This window comes from Stegostoma tigrinum, chromosome 19 (genome assembly GCF_030684315.1).
Source record: "Stegostoma tigrinum isolate sSteTig4 chromosome 19, sSteTig4.hap1, whole genome shotgun sequence".
NCBI classification, from domain to species: domain Eukaryota; kingdom Metazoa; phylum Chordata; class Chondrichthyes; order Orectolobiformes; family Stegostomatidae; genus Stegostoma; species Stegostoma tigrinum.
Genome location: NC_081372.1, coordinates 61,380,406 through 61,398,679, shown reverse-complemented (window position 1 = coordinate 61,398,679; position 18,274 = coordinate 61,380,406). Strand labels below are relative to the sequence as shown.

Genomic DNA, 18,274 nt, shown 5'->3' with positions numbered 1-18,274 from the left:
GGTAGGAGGAAGGGATAGGTGGGAGCAAGGACAGGTTAGGGAGGCGGGGGACGAGCTGGGCTGGCTTTGGGGTGGAGTCGGAGGAGGGGAGATTTTGAAGCCTGTGAAGTCCACATTGATACCATTGGGCTGCAGGGTTCCCAAGCGGAGTATCAGTTGCTATTCTTGTAACCTTCGGGTCGCACTGTTGTGGCACTGCAGGAGGCCCAGGATGAATATGTCGTCTGCGGAATGGGAGGGTGAGTTGAAATAGTTCGCGACTGGGAGGTGCAGTTGTTCAGAGTGATCAGAGTGTAGGTGTTCTGCAAAGCTGTCCCCAAGTATCTGCAGTTCCTACTATCTTTGAGTGACAGTTCGTCTGTGCGGAGTTTGCACGTTTCCCGATGTCTGGGTGGGTTTTCACCAAATGCTCAGGTTTCCCCCCCACAGTCCAAAGATGTGTAGGTTAGGTGGATTGGCTTGGTAAATTGCCTGTAGTGTCTGGGATACGCAGGCTAGGGGGAATTAGCCATAGTAAATGCAAGGGGATAGGGTGGGATGTTTTGCAGAGTCAGTGCTCCTTTCTGCACTGCAGGGATTCTATGATTCTACTGTATATATTTTAAGAAAAACCTTTCCCTGATGTACGAAATCATCTGACCATTAGGGTACTAACTTCTTAAAATCTGTGTTGCAACAAAATTAACTATACCAGAACAGAAAGAAGATTGAGGATGTTGGCCTGCTCACCGAGCAGGCTTGTTTTCTTTCAGACGTTTCATCACCATGCTAGGTGACATCATCAGCAAGGCCTCCGATGAAGCGGTTTGTTCTACTCTGCTTGGAGCTTATACTGTCTGGTCCATTATCATGAGTAGAGCTATTTCCAGTTTTGATCTCTATGGGTCTGTGTATGGGTGGAATTTATTTATTTGTTGATTGAACTACAGGTTGAGAACCATGCCTCTAGGAACTCGCATGCATGTCTATGTTTGGTAGTGGCTACTATGGTTACCTTGTCCCAGTTAAACTGATGGTCTTCATTGTCTAAATGTACTGATATTAAGTAAAGTTTGTTGTACTGTCTTTCTGCTCGCTGATGTTCATGTATTCTGATGGCTAGTTTACTTGTCCGTCCTGTCTGTCTGATGTAATGTAATCTAATGTACCATGACAGTCATTGCATGGTATTTTGTAAACCTTGTTGGTTCTGCATGTTGTAGGAATGGGGTCTTTAATCCTTGAGAGTTTTTTCATAGAGTGGCTGTGTATATAAAGAGACCAACGGTAGGCCAATAGGATCACCCATCTCAGGGCTCATTGCAGAAGCAGTCATGCGAAGACAAGAACACATCGCACTCACTCGCATTCTTCTTAAACTATGGATTCAGTACACATTTGTCATTATTAAATGCAACAAACTAGAACAGACACACCACCACATCAACAATGTATTTGCGGAGCTTAAATTCACAAGGGAAGAAGAAAACAACAATCAACTTCTGTTTCTGGACGTTAGAGTTGAATGTATGACCAACAAGGAGTTCCAAACCTCAGTATAAACAAAAGTAACCCATACTGATCAAATCCTCAACTTCCACAGCAACCACCCCAACGTCCACAAGCAAAGCTGTTTTTAGCCCATGCCAAACATAGACACACACAGGAATTCCTAGAAGCATGGTTCGCCACATGTAATGTAATCAACAAATATACAGAATTGAACCTCATATCAAATCCATACAGATCAAAACTGGAAATGACACTACTCATCGTAAAGGACCAGACAGTATAAATTCCAAGCGGAGTAGAACAACATCGCTTCATCAGAGGCCTCACTGATGATGTCACCGAGCATGGTAACGAAATGTCTGAATGAAAACAAGCTAGCTCAGCGAGCAAGTCCACAACCTGACCCACAACTTGAGCTATAAATCTTTGCCAAAACTTGAGGGGAAAAAAAAGTAAAGATGGAAATCTTTTAACAAGTACCTTTCAAATAAAAAAAAGTTTTCAATTTTTTAGTGGGCAGACCAGTAGCAAATATTTTCCAATTCAATTGTCCAGGTGCTGGAGCAGATGGGACTTGAACTCAGGCCTTCTCGTCAGAGGTGGTGTCACTATCAATGCACCACAATAGCCCTTGGGTGTATTATCCTAAAGCATATATGCAACACCTTCTGTGTTAACATAACAAATACGCAGAAAACAGGAGCAGGAGTAGGACATTCAAACAGTGGAGCTCACTCCACTATTGAACATGATAATGACTCTATCTTAACAACATACACCCACACTATTGCCATATCCCCTGATACTTTTGCCCTCTAGAAACCCATTTATTTCTTAAATAAACTCATTGTCAGCCTCCACAGCTTTCTGTGGCAGAAAATTCCACAGGATCATTACTGTCCAAATGCGACAATTTCTCCTCACCTCAGTCCCCAAAACGGCCTACCCAACATCCAGAGACCATGATTACTTGTTGTGGAACCCCAGCTCTTCATCTAGTCTGTTCAGCCCTATCAAAATATATTTCAATGAGATCTCCCCTCCAATACTTGAAAGCTCCAGAGATTACAGGTCTAGTTGGGTTAATCTCTGCTCATTTGAAAAATGTGCTATCCAGGAACAGTCCGGTGAAACTTCACTGCACTCCGATTATGACAAGTATATCTTTTCTGAAGTAAACTGCACACCGTACTCAAGGTGTGATTTAAACAAGGTCCGCTCAGGGGCATCAACACTCCCTTTCTCCAATACTCAAACCTTTTTGTAATGAATACAATTTGCTTTCCAAACAGTGCCATTCTGTCTTTTCTGCCAAAATTGGACAATCTCACAGATAGCCACATTGCATATTTCTGACATGCATTTGTCCACTCACTCATCTTGTCTAGAAAGCTCTAAAGGCTTTTTATATCCTCACCACTCAAATTCCTACTATTTTTGTGTCAAAGGAAAATATAAGTCATATATTACTTATCTTCTGAACCAGTCCTTGCTTCGTCATTGCTGCCAAGCCATCTTCTCCTTGTATGCTCATACGTTTTCCGTATTTATGTATGCAATTAAACAACAATGTGGTGTTCTTAACTTCCATTTTATTTAGCTCCTAAAATAAAATAGAACTTAAAAATTAATGTTTGCAAAAATAGTATAGCAGGAAACAGAAATTCTCTCCATATTATTGATGATACACAGAGTATGGAACACTATATTACATCAAGAAATCAATCATATTCCCCCATTCAATCTTTGAAATTAAAATTTTCTTAAAAATACTGCAAAAGGGAGGAAGGAAATTAGGTTTTTAGATTAGATTTAATCACTGCCTGGAAACCTATTACTCAACTCATGGCCAGCCTACTTGTCATTTTCCAGGATAATAAAATGTGAGGCTGGATGAACACAGCAGGCCCAGCAGCATCTCAGGAGCACAAAAGCTGATGTTTCGGGCCGAGACCCTTCATCAGAGTGGGGGATGGGGTGAGGGTTACGGAATAAATAGGGAGAGAGGGGGAGGCGGACCGAAGATGGAGAGAAAAGAAGACAGGTGGAAAGGAGAGTATAGGTGGGGAGGTAGGGAGGGGATAGGTCAGTCCAGGGAAGACGGACAGGTCAAGGAGGTGAGATGAGGTTAGTAGGTAGGAGATGGAGGTGCGGCTTGGGGTGGGAGGAAGGGATGGGTGAGAGGAAGAACAGGTTAGGGAGGCAGAGGCAGGTTGGACTGGTTTTGGGATGCAGTGGGTGGAGGGGAAGAGCTGGGCTGGTTTTGGGATGCAGTGGGGGAAGGGGAGATTTTGAAGTTGGTGAAGTCCACATTGATACCATTGGCCTGCAGGGTTTTCAAGCGGAATATGAGTAGCTGTTCCTGCAACCTTCTGGTGGCATCATTGTGGCACTGCAGGAGGCCCATGATGGACATATGGCCCCAGCTATGCCTGCCTCTTTGGAGGTTACGTGCAACAGTCCCTCTTCCACACCTACACAGGCCCCAAACCCCACCTCTTCCTCCGTTACATTGATGACTGTATCGGCGGCGCCTCTTGCTCCCCGGAGGAGCTCGAACAGTTCATCCACTTCACCAACACCTTCCACCCCAACCTTCAGTTCACCTGGGCCATCTCCAGCACATCCCTCACCTTCCTGGACCTCTCAGTCTCCAACTCAGGCAACCAGCTTGTAACTGATGTCCATTTCAAGCCCACCAACTCCGATAACTACCTAGAATACACCTCCTCCCACCCACCCTCCTGCAAAAATTCCATCCCCTATTCCCTATTCCTCTGCCTCCGCCGCATCTGCTCCCACGATGAGGCATTCCACTCCCGCACATCCCAGATGTCCAAGTTCTTCAAGGACCGCAACTTTCCCCCCACAGTGATCGAGAACGCCCTTGACCGCGTCTCCCGCAACACATCCCTCACATCCTGCCCCGCCACAACCGCCCAAAGAGGTTCCCCCTCGTCCTCACACACCACCCCACCAACCTCCGGATACAACGCATCATCCTCCGACACTTAGACCATCTACAATCCGACCCCACCACCCAAGATATTTTTCCATCCCCACCCTTGTCTGCTTTCCGGAGAGGCCACTCTCTCCGTGACTCCCTTGTTCGCTCCACACTGCCCTCCAACCACACCACACCCGGCACCTTCCCCTGCAACCGCAGGAAATGCTACACTTGCCCCCACACCTCCTCCCTCACCCCTATCCCAGGCCCCAAGATGACTTTCCATATTAAGCAGAGGTTCACCTGCACATCTGCCAATGTGGTATACTGCATCCATTGTACCCGGTGTGGCTTCCTCTACATTGGGGAAACCAAGCGGAGGCTTGGGGACCGCTTTGCAGAGCACCTCCGCTCGGTTCGCAATAAATAACTGCACCTCCCAGTCGCAAACCATTTCCATTTCCACTCCCCCTCCCGTTCTTTAGATGACATGTCCATCATGGGCCTCCTGCAGTGCCACAATGATGCCACCCGAAGGTTGCAGGAACAGCAACTCATATTCCGCTTGGGAACCCTACAGCCCAATGGTATCAATGTGGACTTCACCAGCTTCAAAATCTCCCCTTCCCCCACCGCATCCCAAAACCAGCCCAGTTCGTCCCCTCCCCCCACCGCACCACACAACCAGCCCAGCTCTTCCCCTCCGCCCACTGCATCCCAAAACCAGTCCAACCTGCCTCTGCCTCCCTAACCTGTTCTTCCTCTCACCCATCCCTTCCTCCCACCCCAAGCTGCACCTCCATCTCCTACCTATCAACCTCATCCCACCTCCTTGACCTGTCCGTCTTCCCTGGACTGACCTCTCCCCTCCCTACCACCCCACCTATACTCTCCTTTCCACCTATCTTCTTTTCTGTCCATCTTCGGTCCGCCTCCCCCTCTCTCCCTATTTATTCCAGAACCCTCACCCCATCCCCCTCCCTGATGAAGGGTCTAGGCCCGAAACGTCAGCTTTTGTGCTCCTGAGATGCTGCTGGGCCTGCTGTGTTCATCCAGCCTCACATTTTATTATCACTTGTCATTTTCCAGACCTTTTTTTCAACTACAGTGAACGCCTAGCATTAGAAGCACCTGAGCATTTTGTATTCAAGTTTAGAGGTAGAAAACAAAAATTGCTGTGGGACGAAACCCATGCAGAAACATGGAGAATGTGCAAACTTCATACAATCGCCCACAGGTGGAATCAAACCCAGGTCCCTGGTTCTGTAAGGCAGCAGTACTAACTACTGAGTCACCATGTTGCCCTAGATCTAGAGTATTCTGAGCAGTTTTGCTACCATATAAAGGGCACAGAACAGTACAGCACAGGATCAGACCCTCCAGCCACCATGTCTGCAGTGACAATGATACCGTTCTAAACTAACTCCATCTGTCTCGCACATGGTCCCCAGCTCTCTGTTCCCTGTCTGTTCCGATGTTTATCCAAATGTCTCCTTTAAAAACCACTTTTCCACTCATTTAAGACCTTTGTTCCTTAGTCCTTAACATTTCCGCTGGGAATAAGACTTTGAATATCTACCCTACCCATGTCTGTCATAACTTTACATACATCTAACAGTTCACCCCTCAGTGTCTGACACTTCAAATTTGTCCAACCTGTCCTTATTGCTCACACACTACAATCCAGTCAACATCTGGTAAACCTCTTCTACACAGTCTCCAAAGCCTCTGCATCTTCCGATAGTTACCATTTTCAGAGAACAATGGATTTGCACCCTAAGACCCCTTTCTATCAATCCCCCTTTGGCCCTGCCATTGACTACATGCTTTCCTCTTGCATTCGACCTCCTGGATGGTATTACCTCACACTTGTCAAGATTAAAGTCAATTTGTCATTTGGCTGGTCCACTTCCCAACTGATCTATACCCGGCTGCATCCTTTTGAAAACCCTACAACTCCACCAACTTTGTGCTGTCTACAAACTTACTCATCAGACCCCTACATTTTCATCCTTTTTTTTATTTACTCACAGATGTGCACACCTCTGGCTGGTCCAGCATTTATTGCCCATCCCCAAGTGCCTGAGGGCAGTTAAGAGTCAACTACATTGTTGAGGGTTTGGAGTCATGTGTAGATCAGACCATGTAAAAACAGATTTCCTTCCTTAAATGACATGAGTGAACCAGATGGTTTTCTTCCCCAATTATCAACAATGGTTTCACGGTCATCATTAGACCCTTAATTTCAGATTCTTCATTGAATTTAAATCCCACCAATTGCCATGGCAGGATTTTCTATATAAAAAGAGAGACGTAGAGGTCCCAGCACTCATTTGTGGAACATTACTGGTCACAGGCATCCAATCAGAAAACTACCACACCAACTACCCTCTGTCTTCTATGACCATGCCAATTTTGTATCCAAATTGCTAACTCACCATGGATGCCATCTGACTTAATCTTCCTTGGATAAGCATGTGGATAATGATGGGATAGTGTAGGGGGAGAGGCTTAGATTAGTTCACAGGTCGGCGCAACATTGAGGGCCAAATGGCCTATTCTGCGCTGTATTGTTCTATGTTCTGTACCAGCTTACCATCTCCCACACAAAGCCATGCTGATTATCCTTCCTAAGTCCATTCTTTCCGGATGCAAGTAAATCCTATGCCTAAGAATGTTATCCAATAATTTCCACAAGTAAATCCTATCCCCAAGAATGTTCTCCAATAATTTTCCAACCACTGATGTGAGGCTCAACAGTTTCCTGGATTATCCTTGTCACCTCTCTAAAACAAAGGAACAACACTGGCCATTCGCCAGTCCTTCGTGATCTTGCCTGTGGCTAAAAGGGATACAAAAACGTTTAAGGGTCCATGCAATTACCTTCCTTGCTTCTCCCAGTGTCCTGGGATAGATCTCATCAGGCTGAGGTCTTGCCGATCTTAATATTTTTCAATACGGCAAAAAACAGATCCTTCTTAACATCAACATACCTTTGAATACCAACATATGCCTCCCTAATCTTATCACCACTCATGTCCTTCTCCTTGGTGAATACCAATGCAAAATACACATTAAGGACCTCACCCACTTTGGCTCAATTCATTACTTCTCTTCTTTGTCCTTGAGCGGTCCCAGCATTTCCTCTAATATAAGTATAAAATAACTCGGAATTCTTCTAAATCTGACTTGCCAAAAATATTTCATGGCCTCTTTTAGCCTTCCTAATTCTATTTTTAAAAAATGTTATTCCCTGCTTCCTTTCTATTTCTCAAGAGACTTGTCTGATTTCAGTTTCCTGCTACTACACGTATGTCTCTTGTTTTTTCCAATGACTAAGATTTCAATAGTCCATCATAAGGGTTCCCAAATCTTGTCATCCTTGTCGTTCAAAAGGAAACTAGCAACGGCACAAGTCCAACATGCAGGCTTGAGGATGAAATGTTGAAGTGACAAGCCCAGAGAACCCTATCTAAGTATATTCAGAACTGAATAATGATGACTGAACAACAATTTTAATAGGGCCGAAGGGAGCAATTCAATACAGGTCCGAGTAGAATACAGAAAGTACAAGGGGAAACTTAAGAAAGTAATTAGGAGTGTTAGGAGGGGGCATGAAAAAACACCAAATGGTAAAGTTAAGGAAAATCAAGACCTTTTGGTAAGTAAATCTAGGAGATGAGGATAACCATTAGGGACAAAGGATACAATCAGTGTGTGGAGGTAGAGGTTACTGGTTTGGGTGTTAAATGAGTACTTCATATCTGTTTTTACTCAGGGGGAGAAAGATGTAGATACAGAATTTGGAAAGACAGACTGTGAGGTTCTTGAGCAGATTAACAAAAAGTGTGAGGAAAAGGTTTTGGTGGGCTCAAAAATGGACAAATAGAACACAGAACTGTACAGCATGGGAGCAAACTCTTCGGCCTAAGATGTTCTGCCAAACGTGACACCAAATTAAACTAATCCCTTCTGCTTGCCCTTGGTCCACATCCCTCTATTCGTTGCATATTCACATGATTATCTAAAAGTCCCTTAAAATGCCCTTATCATATCTGCCTCCACCACCACCACCCCGGCAGCAAGTTCCAGACTCCTGCCACTCCCTGTGTTAAAAAAACTTGTCCCTTGCATCTCCTTTGAACTTTCCCTCTGTCACGTTAAATGTGTGGACTTCACAAGCTTCAAAATCTCCCCTCCCCCTACCGCATCCCAAAACCAGCCCAGCTTGTCCCCACCTCCCTAACGTGTCCTTCCTCCCACTTATTCCCTCCTCCCACTGCAAGCCCCACCCCCATCTCCTACCTACTAACGTCACCCTGCCCCCTTGGACTGAACTATCTCCTCCATAACTCCCCAGCTACACATCTTTACTGGCTCCATCCCTGCCTCTTTGACCTGTCTGTCTCCTCTCTGCCTATCTTCTCCTCTATCCATCTTCAGTCCGCCTCCCCCTCTCTCCCTATTTATTTCAGAACACCCTTCCCTTCCCCATTTCTGAAGGAGGGTCTCGGCCCCAGACGTCAGCTTTCCCGCTCCTCTGATGCTGCTTGGCCTGCTGTGTTCATCCAGGTCTGCACCTTGTTATATTAAATGCATGCGCCATAGTTTTAGGCATTTCAGATCTAGGAAAAAGATTCCTATCTATGTACTTCATGATTCTATAACCTTCTAACAAGTCTCCCCCAATCTCTGCCACTCAAGAGAAAATAACCTGAGTTTTTCTAGCCTCTCCACCAAGCTCATAACTCTCATCCAGGCAGCATCCTGGTAAAACTCTTCTGCACCCTCTTCCAAAGCCTCAACAATCCTTCCTATAATGTGGTCACCAGAACTGAATGTAATAGTCCAAGTATGGCCTAACCTAGTCTTATAAAGCTGCAAAATGACATTCCAGCTCTTATGATCAGAGATAATGGGAACTGCAGATGCTAGAGAATCCGAGATAACAAAGTGTGGAGCTGGATGAACACAGCAGGCCAAGCAGCATCTTAGGAGCACAAAAGCTGATGTTTCGGGCCTTGACCCTTCATCAGAAAAGGGGGATGGGGAGAGGATTCTGAAATAAATAGGGAGAGAGGGGGAGGCGGACTGAAGATGGATAGAGGAGAAGATAGCTAGAGAGGAGAGTATGGGTGGGGAGGTAGGTAGGGGATAGGTCAATCCAGGGAGAACGGACAGGTCAAGGGGGCAGGCTGAGGTTAGCAGGTAGGTAATGGAGGTGGGACTTGAGGTGGGAGGAGGGGATAGGTGAGAGGAAGAACAGGGTAGGCAAGCGGGGACTTAATCCCTCACCCATCAATATTTTCATTTATTTATGTATGTCTCAAAACAGCAGAGGTCTCAGTACAGATCCGGGTGGAACACCACTAGTTACAGACATCCAGCCAGAAAAATGTCATTCCACTACTAGCCTCTGCTTTTCACGAGCAAGCTAATTCGGAATCCACGTGGCAAAGTCACTGTGGATCCCATGCATTTAGTTTTCTGGATGAGCCTGCCATGACGGACATTGTCGAAAGCCTTAGTAAAATCCACATAGACAAGATCAATTGCTCTACCCTCATTGATCACCTTAGTCACTCAGTACATAAGCTGCCTTGCACTAAGCCATGACTGCCCCAAGTTAGCCTATGCTTTTCCAAACACATGTAAATATCATCCCTAAAAATTCTCTGAAATAAGTTCCCAACCACCGATGAGACTCAGCTGTCTACAGTTTGCTGGATTATCCCCATTTCCCTTCTTGAAAAAAGGAACAACATTAGCTACTCGCCAGTCGTCCAGGATCTCTCCAGTGGCTAGCAAGGACACAATAATCTTGGTCAAGGCACCAGCAATCTCCTCTCTTGCCTCTCTCAATAACTTGGGGTAGGTACCATTGGGCTCTAAGGACTTATCCACCGTCTTGCTCTTTGAGACCCAACACCACTTCTTTCTTGATCTCAAAATGCCCTCGCATATCAGCATGCACCTGACTAATCTCGCTATCCTTCATATCCTTCTCCTGAATGAATGCTAACGCAACGTACTCATTTAGGATCTCTGCCTCCAAACAAATTCCCTCCTTTATCCTTGAGTGGTCTGACCTGCTCCCTAGTTATCCTCTTATTTTTAATGTATGTATAGAATGCCTTGGGATTCTCAAACGCCTCTTGCCAAATTATTTCATAGCCCCTTCTTGCTCTCCTTTTCTGCTTTATATTCCTTGTGGGCTGATTTTATTTCCCTGAACCTTACATATACTTTTTTTCCCTTTTGACTAACTTTACAACCCATGGGTCTCTTACTTTGCCATCCTTGTCCTTCCTCCTTACCGGAACATGCCGGTCCTGAATGATGATCAGGTTTTTAAACATCTCTCACGTCAAAGGCAGGTTTGCTTGATAACAGTTTCTCCCAATTAACAATCTCTAGCACCTGTATAATACAAATACAATTTTCCATTTTCCAATTTTGTACCTTCCTGCACAGTCCTGACCAAGTCCAGATGAGATGTATCCCAGACCGCTGCAGGAGATGAAGGATGAAATTACTAGGGCGCTGACCCATACTTTTTAATCCTCTCCAGCCACAGAGGATGTACCAGAGGGCTGGGGGACAGCTAAATGGTACCAATCTTTCATGCCACACTTACTATTACTTGCATTATCTATCCTTCAGTGTAACTATTATTAGGTCACCTAAAAACTACTCCCACTTCTTATCTTCCGAAGTAATTCTATATCTAGTTCATTTTAATTCTCACCATCATAACAAAGTTATCCTAAATCAATGGAGTTAAATTGTTCCATTTCCTGTCGTCTTTTGAAATGTCAAATATGTTTCAATATCTCAGTTACAACCTCGGTCACCTTGCAGCCACATCTCCAGATGTGGCTATGAGATCACACATACATTTCTATACAATTCATCTCTTCTTCTAATGAATGCTCTAACATAACCTTTGACAAACCATTTGACTCTTCTTGCATCCCTTGCTTTATTTGCTATTGCACTCCAATTTTGGCATGCTGTCACTCTGGTTATCATGTTCAAAATCAGTACCTGCTCACTGTAACTTCCCTTAAATCTATCACATCTCTCTTTACAGGGTCTCACCACCTCCCATGTGCATAAAATCCTCTTTACTGCCTTAGTTCTATTAATTCATCAGAAGCAACAAGAGTCTTGTGGCACAGTATTTACTTCTCAGCCACAAGATAGAGGTTTAAATCATACCTGCCAGAGAAGCATATTGTAAACTGTCCAAACAGGTTACTTAAAAAACAAGTACAACAGTACAGCTCCGACTTTCCCCACTAAAGCTGCCAGTGTCCCAATAATTAAAAAAAATTCTTTCACATCATTTTTTGTCATACCATTCAAGGATATGGGAATAGTGCTAGAAAAGTAAGGTTAGCATAGATTTAGTGTAACTTTGGCATTACAGACTTGATGGGCCAAAAGGGCCCTTTCCGTTCTGTATGATTCTATGAGCCACACAATCATCTTCCTAGCCTTATTTATCCTATGCCAATTTGCTTGAAGGCCAGGTAATAATTCAGAAATTATCTCTGAGGTTCTGTCTTTTATTTATACTCTGATCATTTATACTCCCTGTGCTGGATACAAAACAAAACAGGTTGTCCAATAGAAGACAGAGGGGCCTGTACTGTGCTGTACTGTTCTATGTTCTACGTTCTACGTTCTATGTTCACTGGTACTTGCGCTGGGAAATGGTAGGTCAAATGGACTAACAGTCTATGCAAGGACATTTTGTCAAGAGTGTACATTACATCACAAGGTTTAGACTAGTTATGAAGAGCAGACGGCAAACTAAAGTAAAACTTCCACAAGAAGAAACCAGCTTCAACAGCATGAAGGGGGACAGAACCAAAGACTGACAGGAAGAACTGTACTGCAACAAAGGTGATCTTCAAAGAGATGACAGTTCACATACACAGGGTAGGTATATTCCAACAAGAATGAAAATCAGGGGTACCAGAGCCAGAGATTCTGGGCAATAACGAAAATGGAGAATATGAAGAAACAAAATCAAAGGAGATTTGATGCACGTCTGGTGAATATTTTGCGGAAAAACCAAATTAAACACAAGTCAATAGAGGACGTGAAGAGGAAGCCAAGATTAACAAACAGAAATATGATGACAGAATGGAAATTTACATAACAGCAAAGTCACAAATCTTCGAATGACACTGAGATGTTTGCTTACAGGGACAGGACAGGACAGAACACTTAATGAGTACCTCATCAGTGTTTGCCGAGGAAGAGGATGCTGACAAATCATCAAGTGAAATCGTAGAGACAGTGGATGGCATAAAACTGAAAACCAGCTTGTGAATGCTATTATACTCTGGGCAGATAATTCACCTGGCACACATTAACTGCATTCCAGGTCTACAAAGGAAGTGAAAGAGTGATAGAAAGACTGATTCATAAATAAGTTGGAGTAAGGGTGTGTGGAGAGAAGGTGCCAGATGATTAAAGAGTGACACACACCTTCCAAGAAATGGGAATACTTACAAAACAGCAATTAAAGACTAAGTTAACAGGCGCTTGGAGACGTTTAAATTAAAGACAATCAGCTTGCATTTGTGTTAATTCAAATGAACATTTTGATGCTACAACTCCAAACTCTGATGAGAAGAATGTGCTGCTACACATTTTTAGTTATTCATTTGTGGGTTGTGGGCATCTCTGGCTGGCCAGATTTATTGCCTGTCCCTTGTGGCACTTGAGAAGGGAAGCTGTCTTCTTGAACAACTGCAGACCACCTGCTATCAATTGACCCACAATGCCCTCGGGGAGGGAATTCCTGGATTTTGAACTAGGATCAGGGAAGGAGTAGTGAAACATTTCAAAATTGGGAGCATGGCTAGCTCAAAGAGCAAATTGCAGGTGGTGATGTTCCATGCATTTGTCGCCCTTGTCCTTCCAGATGGACATGGTCATGGGTTCAGAAAGCGCTGTCTGAAGATCTTTGGTGAATTTCTGCAGTGCATCTCTGTACATCGTAGATAGTGCTGCCACTGAGCGTTGGTGGTGGAGGGAGCGGATGCTTGTGGACATAGTACCAATCAAGCAGTCTGCTTTGTCCTGGATGGTGTGGAGCTTCTTCAATGTTGTTGCAGCTACATCCAGGCAAGCGGGAAGTATTCCATCACACTTCTGAGTTCTGCCTTGTAGATCATGGAAAGGCTTTGGGGAGTCAGGAAGTGAAGAACTTGCCACAGTATTCCGAGACTCTGACCTGTTCTTGTAGCCACTGTGTTTATGTGGCAATCCAGCTGAGTTTCTGATCAAATATAAACGCCGAGGTGTTGACACTGGAGATTCTTTGATGGTAACACCATTGATATTCAAGGGGTGGTGGTTAGATTGTCTCTTACTGGTAATGGTCATATCCTGGCATCTGTGTGGTATGAATGTCACTTGCCACTTGTCAGTCCAAGCTTATTTCATTTGAACGTGGGCTGCTTTGGTATGTGAAAAGTCATGAATTGCACTGAAGACTGCACAGTGGTCATCCACACTTCTGGCCTTAAGAGGGAGGGAAGGTCATTGATGACACAGCTCAAGACAGTTGGGCCTAAGACATTACTCTGGGAAACTATTCCGAGGAACTTCTCCTACAGAAATGTCCTAGTGTTGAGATGACTGGCCTCCACAACCATGAACATCTTCTTACCTGCCAGGTATGACTCTAATAACCAGATAGCTTGCCCCCAGATTCGCACTGATTCTAATATCACTAGGGCTCCTTGGTGCCATACTGAGTCAAATGCAGCCTTCAACATCAAGGGCTGTCATTCTCACCTCAGGAATTCAGCTCTTGTCCGTGTTTGAACCAAGGCTGTAATAAGCTCTGAAGCCGAGTGGCCTTGGTGGATCTCAAACTGGGCATCCCTGAATTGGTGCTGCTTGATAGCACTATTTGTGACACTTTCCATCACTTTACTGATGATGGAGAATAGATTTATGGAGCGGTAATTGGCTGGGTTGGATTGGTCCTGTTTTTTACGTGCAGTACAGAACTGGGCAATTTTCCACATTTTCGGGTAGATGCCACTGTTGTAACTGCCCTGGAACAGCTTGGCTGGGGAAGCAGCAACCTTTGGAGCAGAAGCCTTCTGCACAATTGCCAGAATGTTGTCAGGGCCTGTAGCCATTGAAGTATCCATTATCTCCAACTATTTGTGGATATCATGAGGAGTGAATTAAATTGACAGAAGACTAGTATTTGGAATGCTGGGGACCATTGGAGGAAGCTAAGAATGATTAATTACTCAGCACTTCTGGCTGAAGCTGGCTGCAAAACTTTCAGTCTTATCTTTTGCACTGATATGCTAGGCTCTCCCATCACCAAGGATGCAGATATTTCTGGAGCCTCCTCCTCCTCCAGTGAATTGTTCAATTGTCTACTACCATTCACAACTGGATGTGGCAGGATCTGATCTCATCCATGTTGAACATAATTTCAGTATGTTTCTTGAATGACAAATTCACAGCATGCACTCTGGGTGGGGGACTTGAAAGCGCATTTGTAGCACAACCAAAGACAAGGCTGGAAGACATAGATGCAAGACTGGATTTGGAGCAGGTGGCCAAAACTGAACACCACACACTCCAAGTGCAGCCTCACCAACATTCTGTACAACTGCAACATGACTTCACAATTTCCATCCTCAATACCCTAAATGATGATGAAGACCAGTGTGCCAAAAGCCTTCTTCATTGCCCTGTCTACCTGCGAATCCACTTACAGAGAACTGTGCATGTGCACTCCAAGGTCCCTCTCTTCCACTACATTCCTTAAGGCCCTACCATTCAGAATGAAACTCATGTTGATTTGACTTTCCAAAATGCAACACCTCACACTTACCTATATTAAACTTCATTTGCCATTTCTTGGCCCACTTTCCCAGCTGGTCAAGATCCTGCTGCAACTTCTGATAATCTTCCTCACTGCCCACTGTACTACCGATTTTACTGTCATCCACAAACTTACTAATAATGCCTACACTCACATCCAAGTCATTGATATAGATAACAAATAGCAATGGGCCCAGCACCGACCCCTGAGGCACACCACTAGTCACAGACCTCCAGTCCATCAAGCATACTTCCACTGTTACTCTCTGTTTCCTACCATCAAGCCAATTGTGTATGCAATTTACCAACGCTCCTTGGATTCCATGCAATCTAACCTTCCAGAGCAGCCTACCATGTGGAACCTTATTAAAGGCCTTACTGAAATCCATATAGAGCATGTCTACCACCCTGCCTTCTGCAATCTTGCTGGTCACTTTATCAAAACACTATAACGAGTTTCTGAGGCATGATCTCTCAAGCACGAAGTCATGCTGACTATTCCTAATCAAATCCTACCTTTCGAAATGCATGTATATCTTATACCTCAGAACCTTCTCAAGTAACTTACCTGCTATAGATGTTAAACTTAATGGTCCAATTCCCAGGGTTTTTTTTTGCAGCTGTTCTTGAGCCAGGCACAACATTCGCCACTGTCCAGTCTTCTGGGACCCATGGCTAACGATGTTGAAAATATATCAGCCAGGGCCCCTGCAATTTCTTTTCTGGCCTCTTGCAGAGTTCTTGGATATATCTGATCACGACCTGGAAATTTATCCACCTTCATACATTCTAATACTTCCAACACCTCCTCTGCTGTGATATGGGCAGTCCCCAAAATATTGCCACTAACTTCCCCAAGTCTTCATAGCTTTCTCCATGGTAAACACAGAGCAGAAATATTCATTGAGGACCTCGCCCATCTCTGTGGTTCCACATAGACATGACCTCTTCGGTCCTTGGCAGCTCCTATTCTCTCTTCAGTTATTCTTTTCCCTTTAATATTCTTAAAGAATTTCTTTGGATTCGCCCTAATCTTCTCAGCCAAAGCTATCTCATGCCCCATTTTCACCCTACTCATTTTCTTCTTCAGTAAACTCCTGCATCCACTTTATACCTCCAGGAATTGCCCCGACCCCATGCCTGTGCCTGAACCACGCCTCTTTCTTTCTTTCTGGTCAACACCTCAATATCACTAGTCATCCAGGGTTCCCTAATCCTGCCAACCCTGCCCTTCGCTCTTACAGGAACATACAGACCTTGAACTCTAGCAATCATACCTTTCAAGGTCTCCCACTTGCCGGAGGTCCTTTTGCCTGCAAACTATTCCAAATAACCCTGCAAGTTCCTGTCTAATTCCACCAAAATTTGCCTCGGCCCATTTAGAAACTGAACCTGTGGACCTGTTCTGTCCTTCTCCTTAACTATTTTAAAATTAATAAAATGATAATTTGAGAGACAACCATATTGCTGGGGGTCTGGAGTCACACATCGGCCAGACTAGGTGAGGATGGCAGATTTACTTCATTGAAGAACGTTTATGAACGAGATGAGTTTTTCTGACACTCTGCAATGATTTCATGGCCATCAGCAGATTCTTAATTCCAAATTCCTTTTTTAAAAATTAAACTCCAATTACACCATGTGCTGTGACAGGATTCAGACACAGTCCCCAGAACATTACCTGAGTTTCTGGATTAATAGTTTAGGCCATCACCTATATAATTGCAAGAAATCATTTGACAATGTACCAGGTAAGTGTGTTAAATTTCCAAAATAAAAGACTACTTAACTGGGGTTCATGAAAAAAAAGACAATCATGGTCTAAATAATTGGTTTATCAACAGAAGGTAGTAAATCAGACAGAAGGATGAAAGACAATGAAGTTCTCTAAAATCCAGTGCCAGAACCACTTTTTTCTTTTGGCTACGCATTTGAGGATTGAAGCCCAGAACAAAATTTCAGAGTTTGCCGAATACAGGCTAGATAAATGGACACACATGACAGATGGAATTTAAAGGAGAAGCATCAGGTGATGTATTTTGTCAAAAGGGATAGAGAGAGACAAGACAGAGTTAATGGCACAATTCCAAACAGTGTGCAAGAACTCAGGAACTTCAGAGTTCAAGTTTGTAAAGGTTACCATCCGTATTTGACAATAGTCAGCAAAGCAAAGGGCAGAACTTGAACTTCAGTTGGAAAGCAGGGAAGTTGTGCTGGATCTTTATAAAGCTCTGTTTAGACCACATTAGAGTATTGTATTCCTTCTGCTCACGGTACTTGAAGAAAGATGTCAGGGTCCTTGACATGTTATAGTGGAGATTTATCAGACTGGTTCCAGGAATAAGAGATCTTGGCTATAAAGGTAGTATGGAGAAGCTAAGGTTGCTGTCATTGGAGCAAAGAAAATTGAAGGGAGATTTGTTCACAGTGCAATGGGGCGGCACAGTGAGTCAGTGGTTGGATTCCACCCTTGGGTGACTGTGTAGAGTCTGTACAGCCTCCCCACGTCTGCGTGGGTTTCCACCAGGTGCTGCTGCTTCTTCCCACAGTCCAAAGATGTGCAGGTGAACTAGCCATGCTAAATTGCCTGTAGAGTTCAGGGATGCCTTGATTGGGGTGATGGGTCTGGGTAGGGTGCTGAGGGTCTGTGACTTGTTGGGCCGAAGGGCCTGTTTCCACACTGCAGGAATTCTACAAATAATGCTATGACAGATTTCTGCAAATAAGGAAAAAATTGTTGTAGAATTTTACAGTAAAGGAGGCTATTCAGCCCATCGTGTCTGTACCAGCTACTCAAAGAGGTACCCAGCTAGTCTTAGGTGTTTCCATGAATTAATGGCACTTGGAGACAAAGAGTTAATATTCTGGAGAAGGTAGAGAAAATGTGAAGAAGAAACTTTTTTTGAAAAAACATAGCAAAGGGTAATGACTTAGAACTCTTTGCCTACACAAATAGTGGAA

The 18,274-nt window shown here is 44.2% G+C and overlaps 1 protein-coding gene across 1 annotated transcript in view; it reads right to left on the bottom strand.

Moving 5' to 3' along the window:
* Positions 1-2,950: 2,950 nt before the first annotated feature.
* The window catches only part of LOC132210739 (synaptonemal complex protein 2-like), a 48,312-nt gene continuing 32,988 nt past the window's right edge, over positions 2,951-18,274 (bottom strand). Inside the window, exon 4 of the mRNA XM_059652658.1 lies at positions 2,951-3,094. Within this exon, the coding sequence (XP_059508641.1) occupies positions 2,951-3,094 (144 nt within the window). The remainder of the gene's footprint in view (positions 3,095-18,274) is intronic.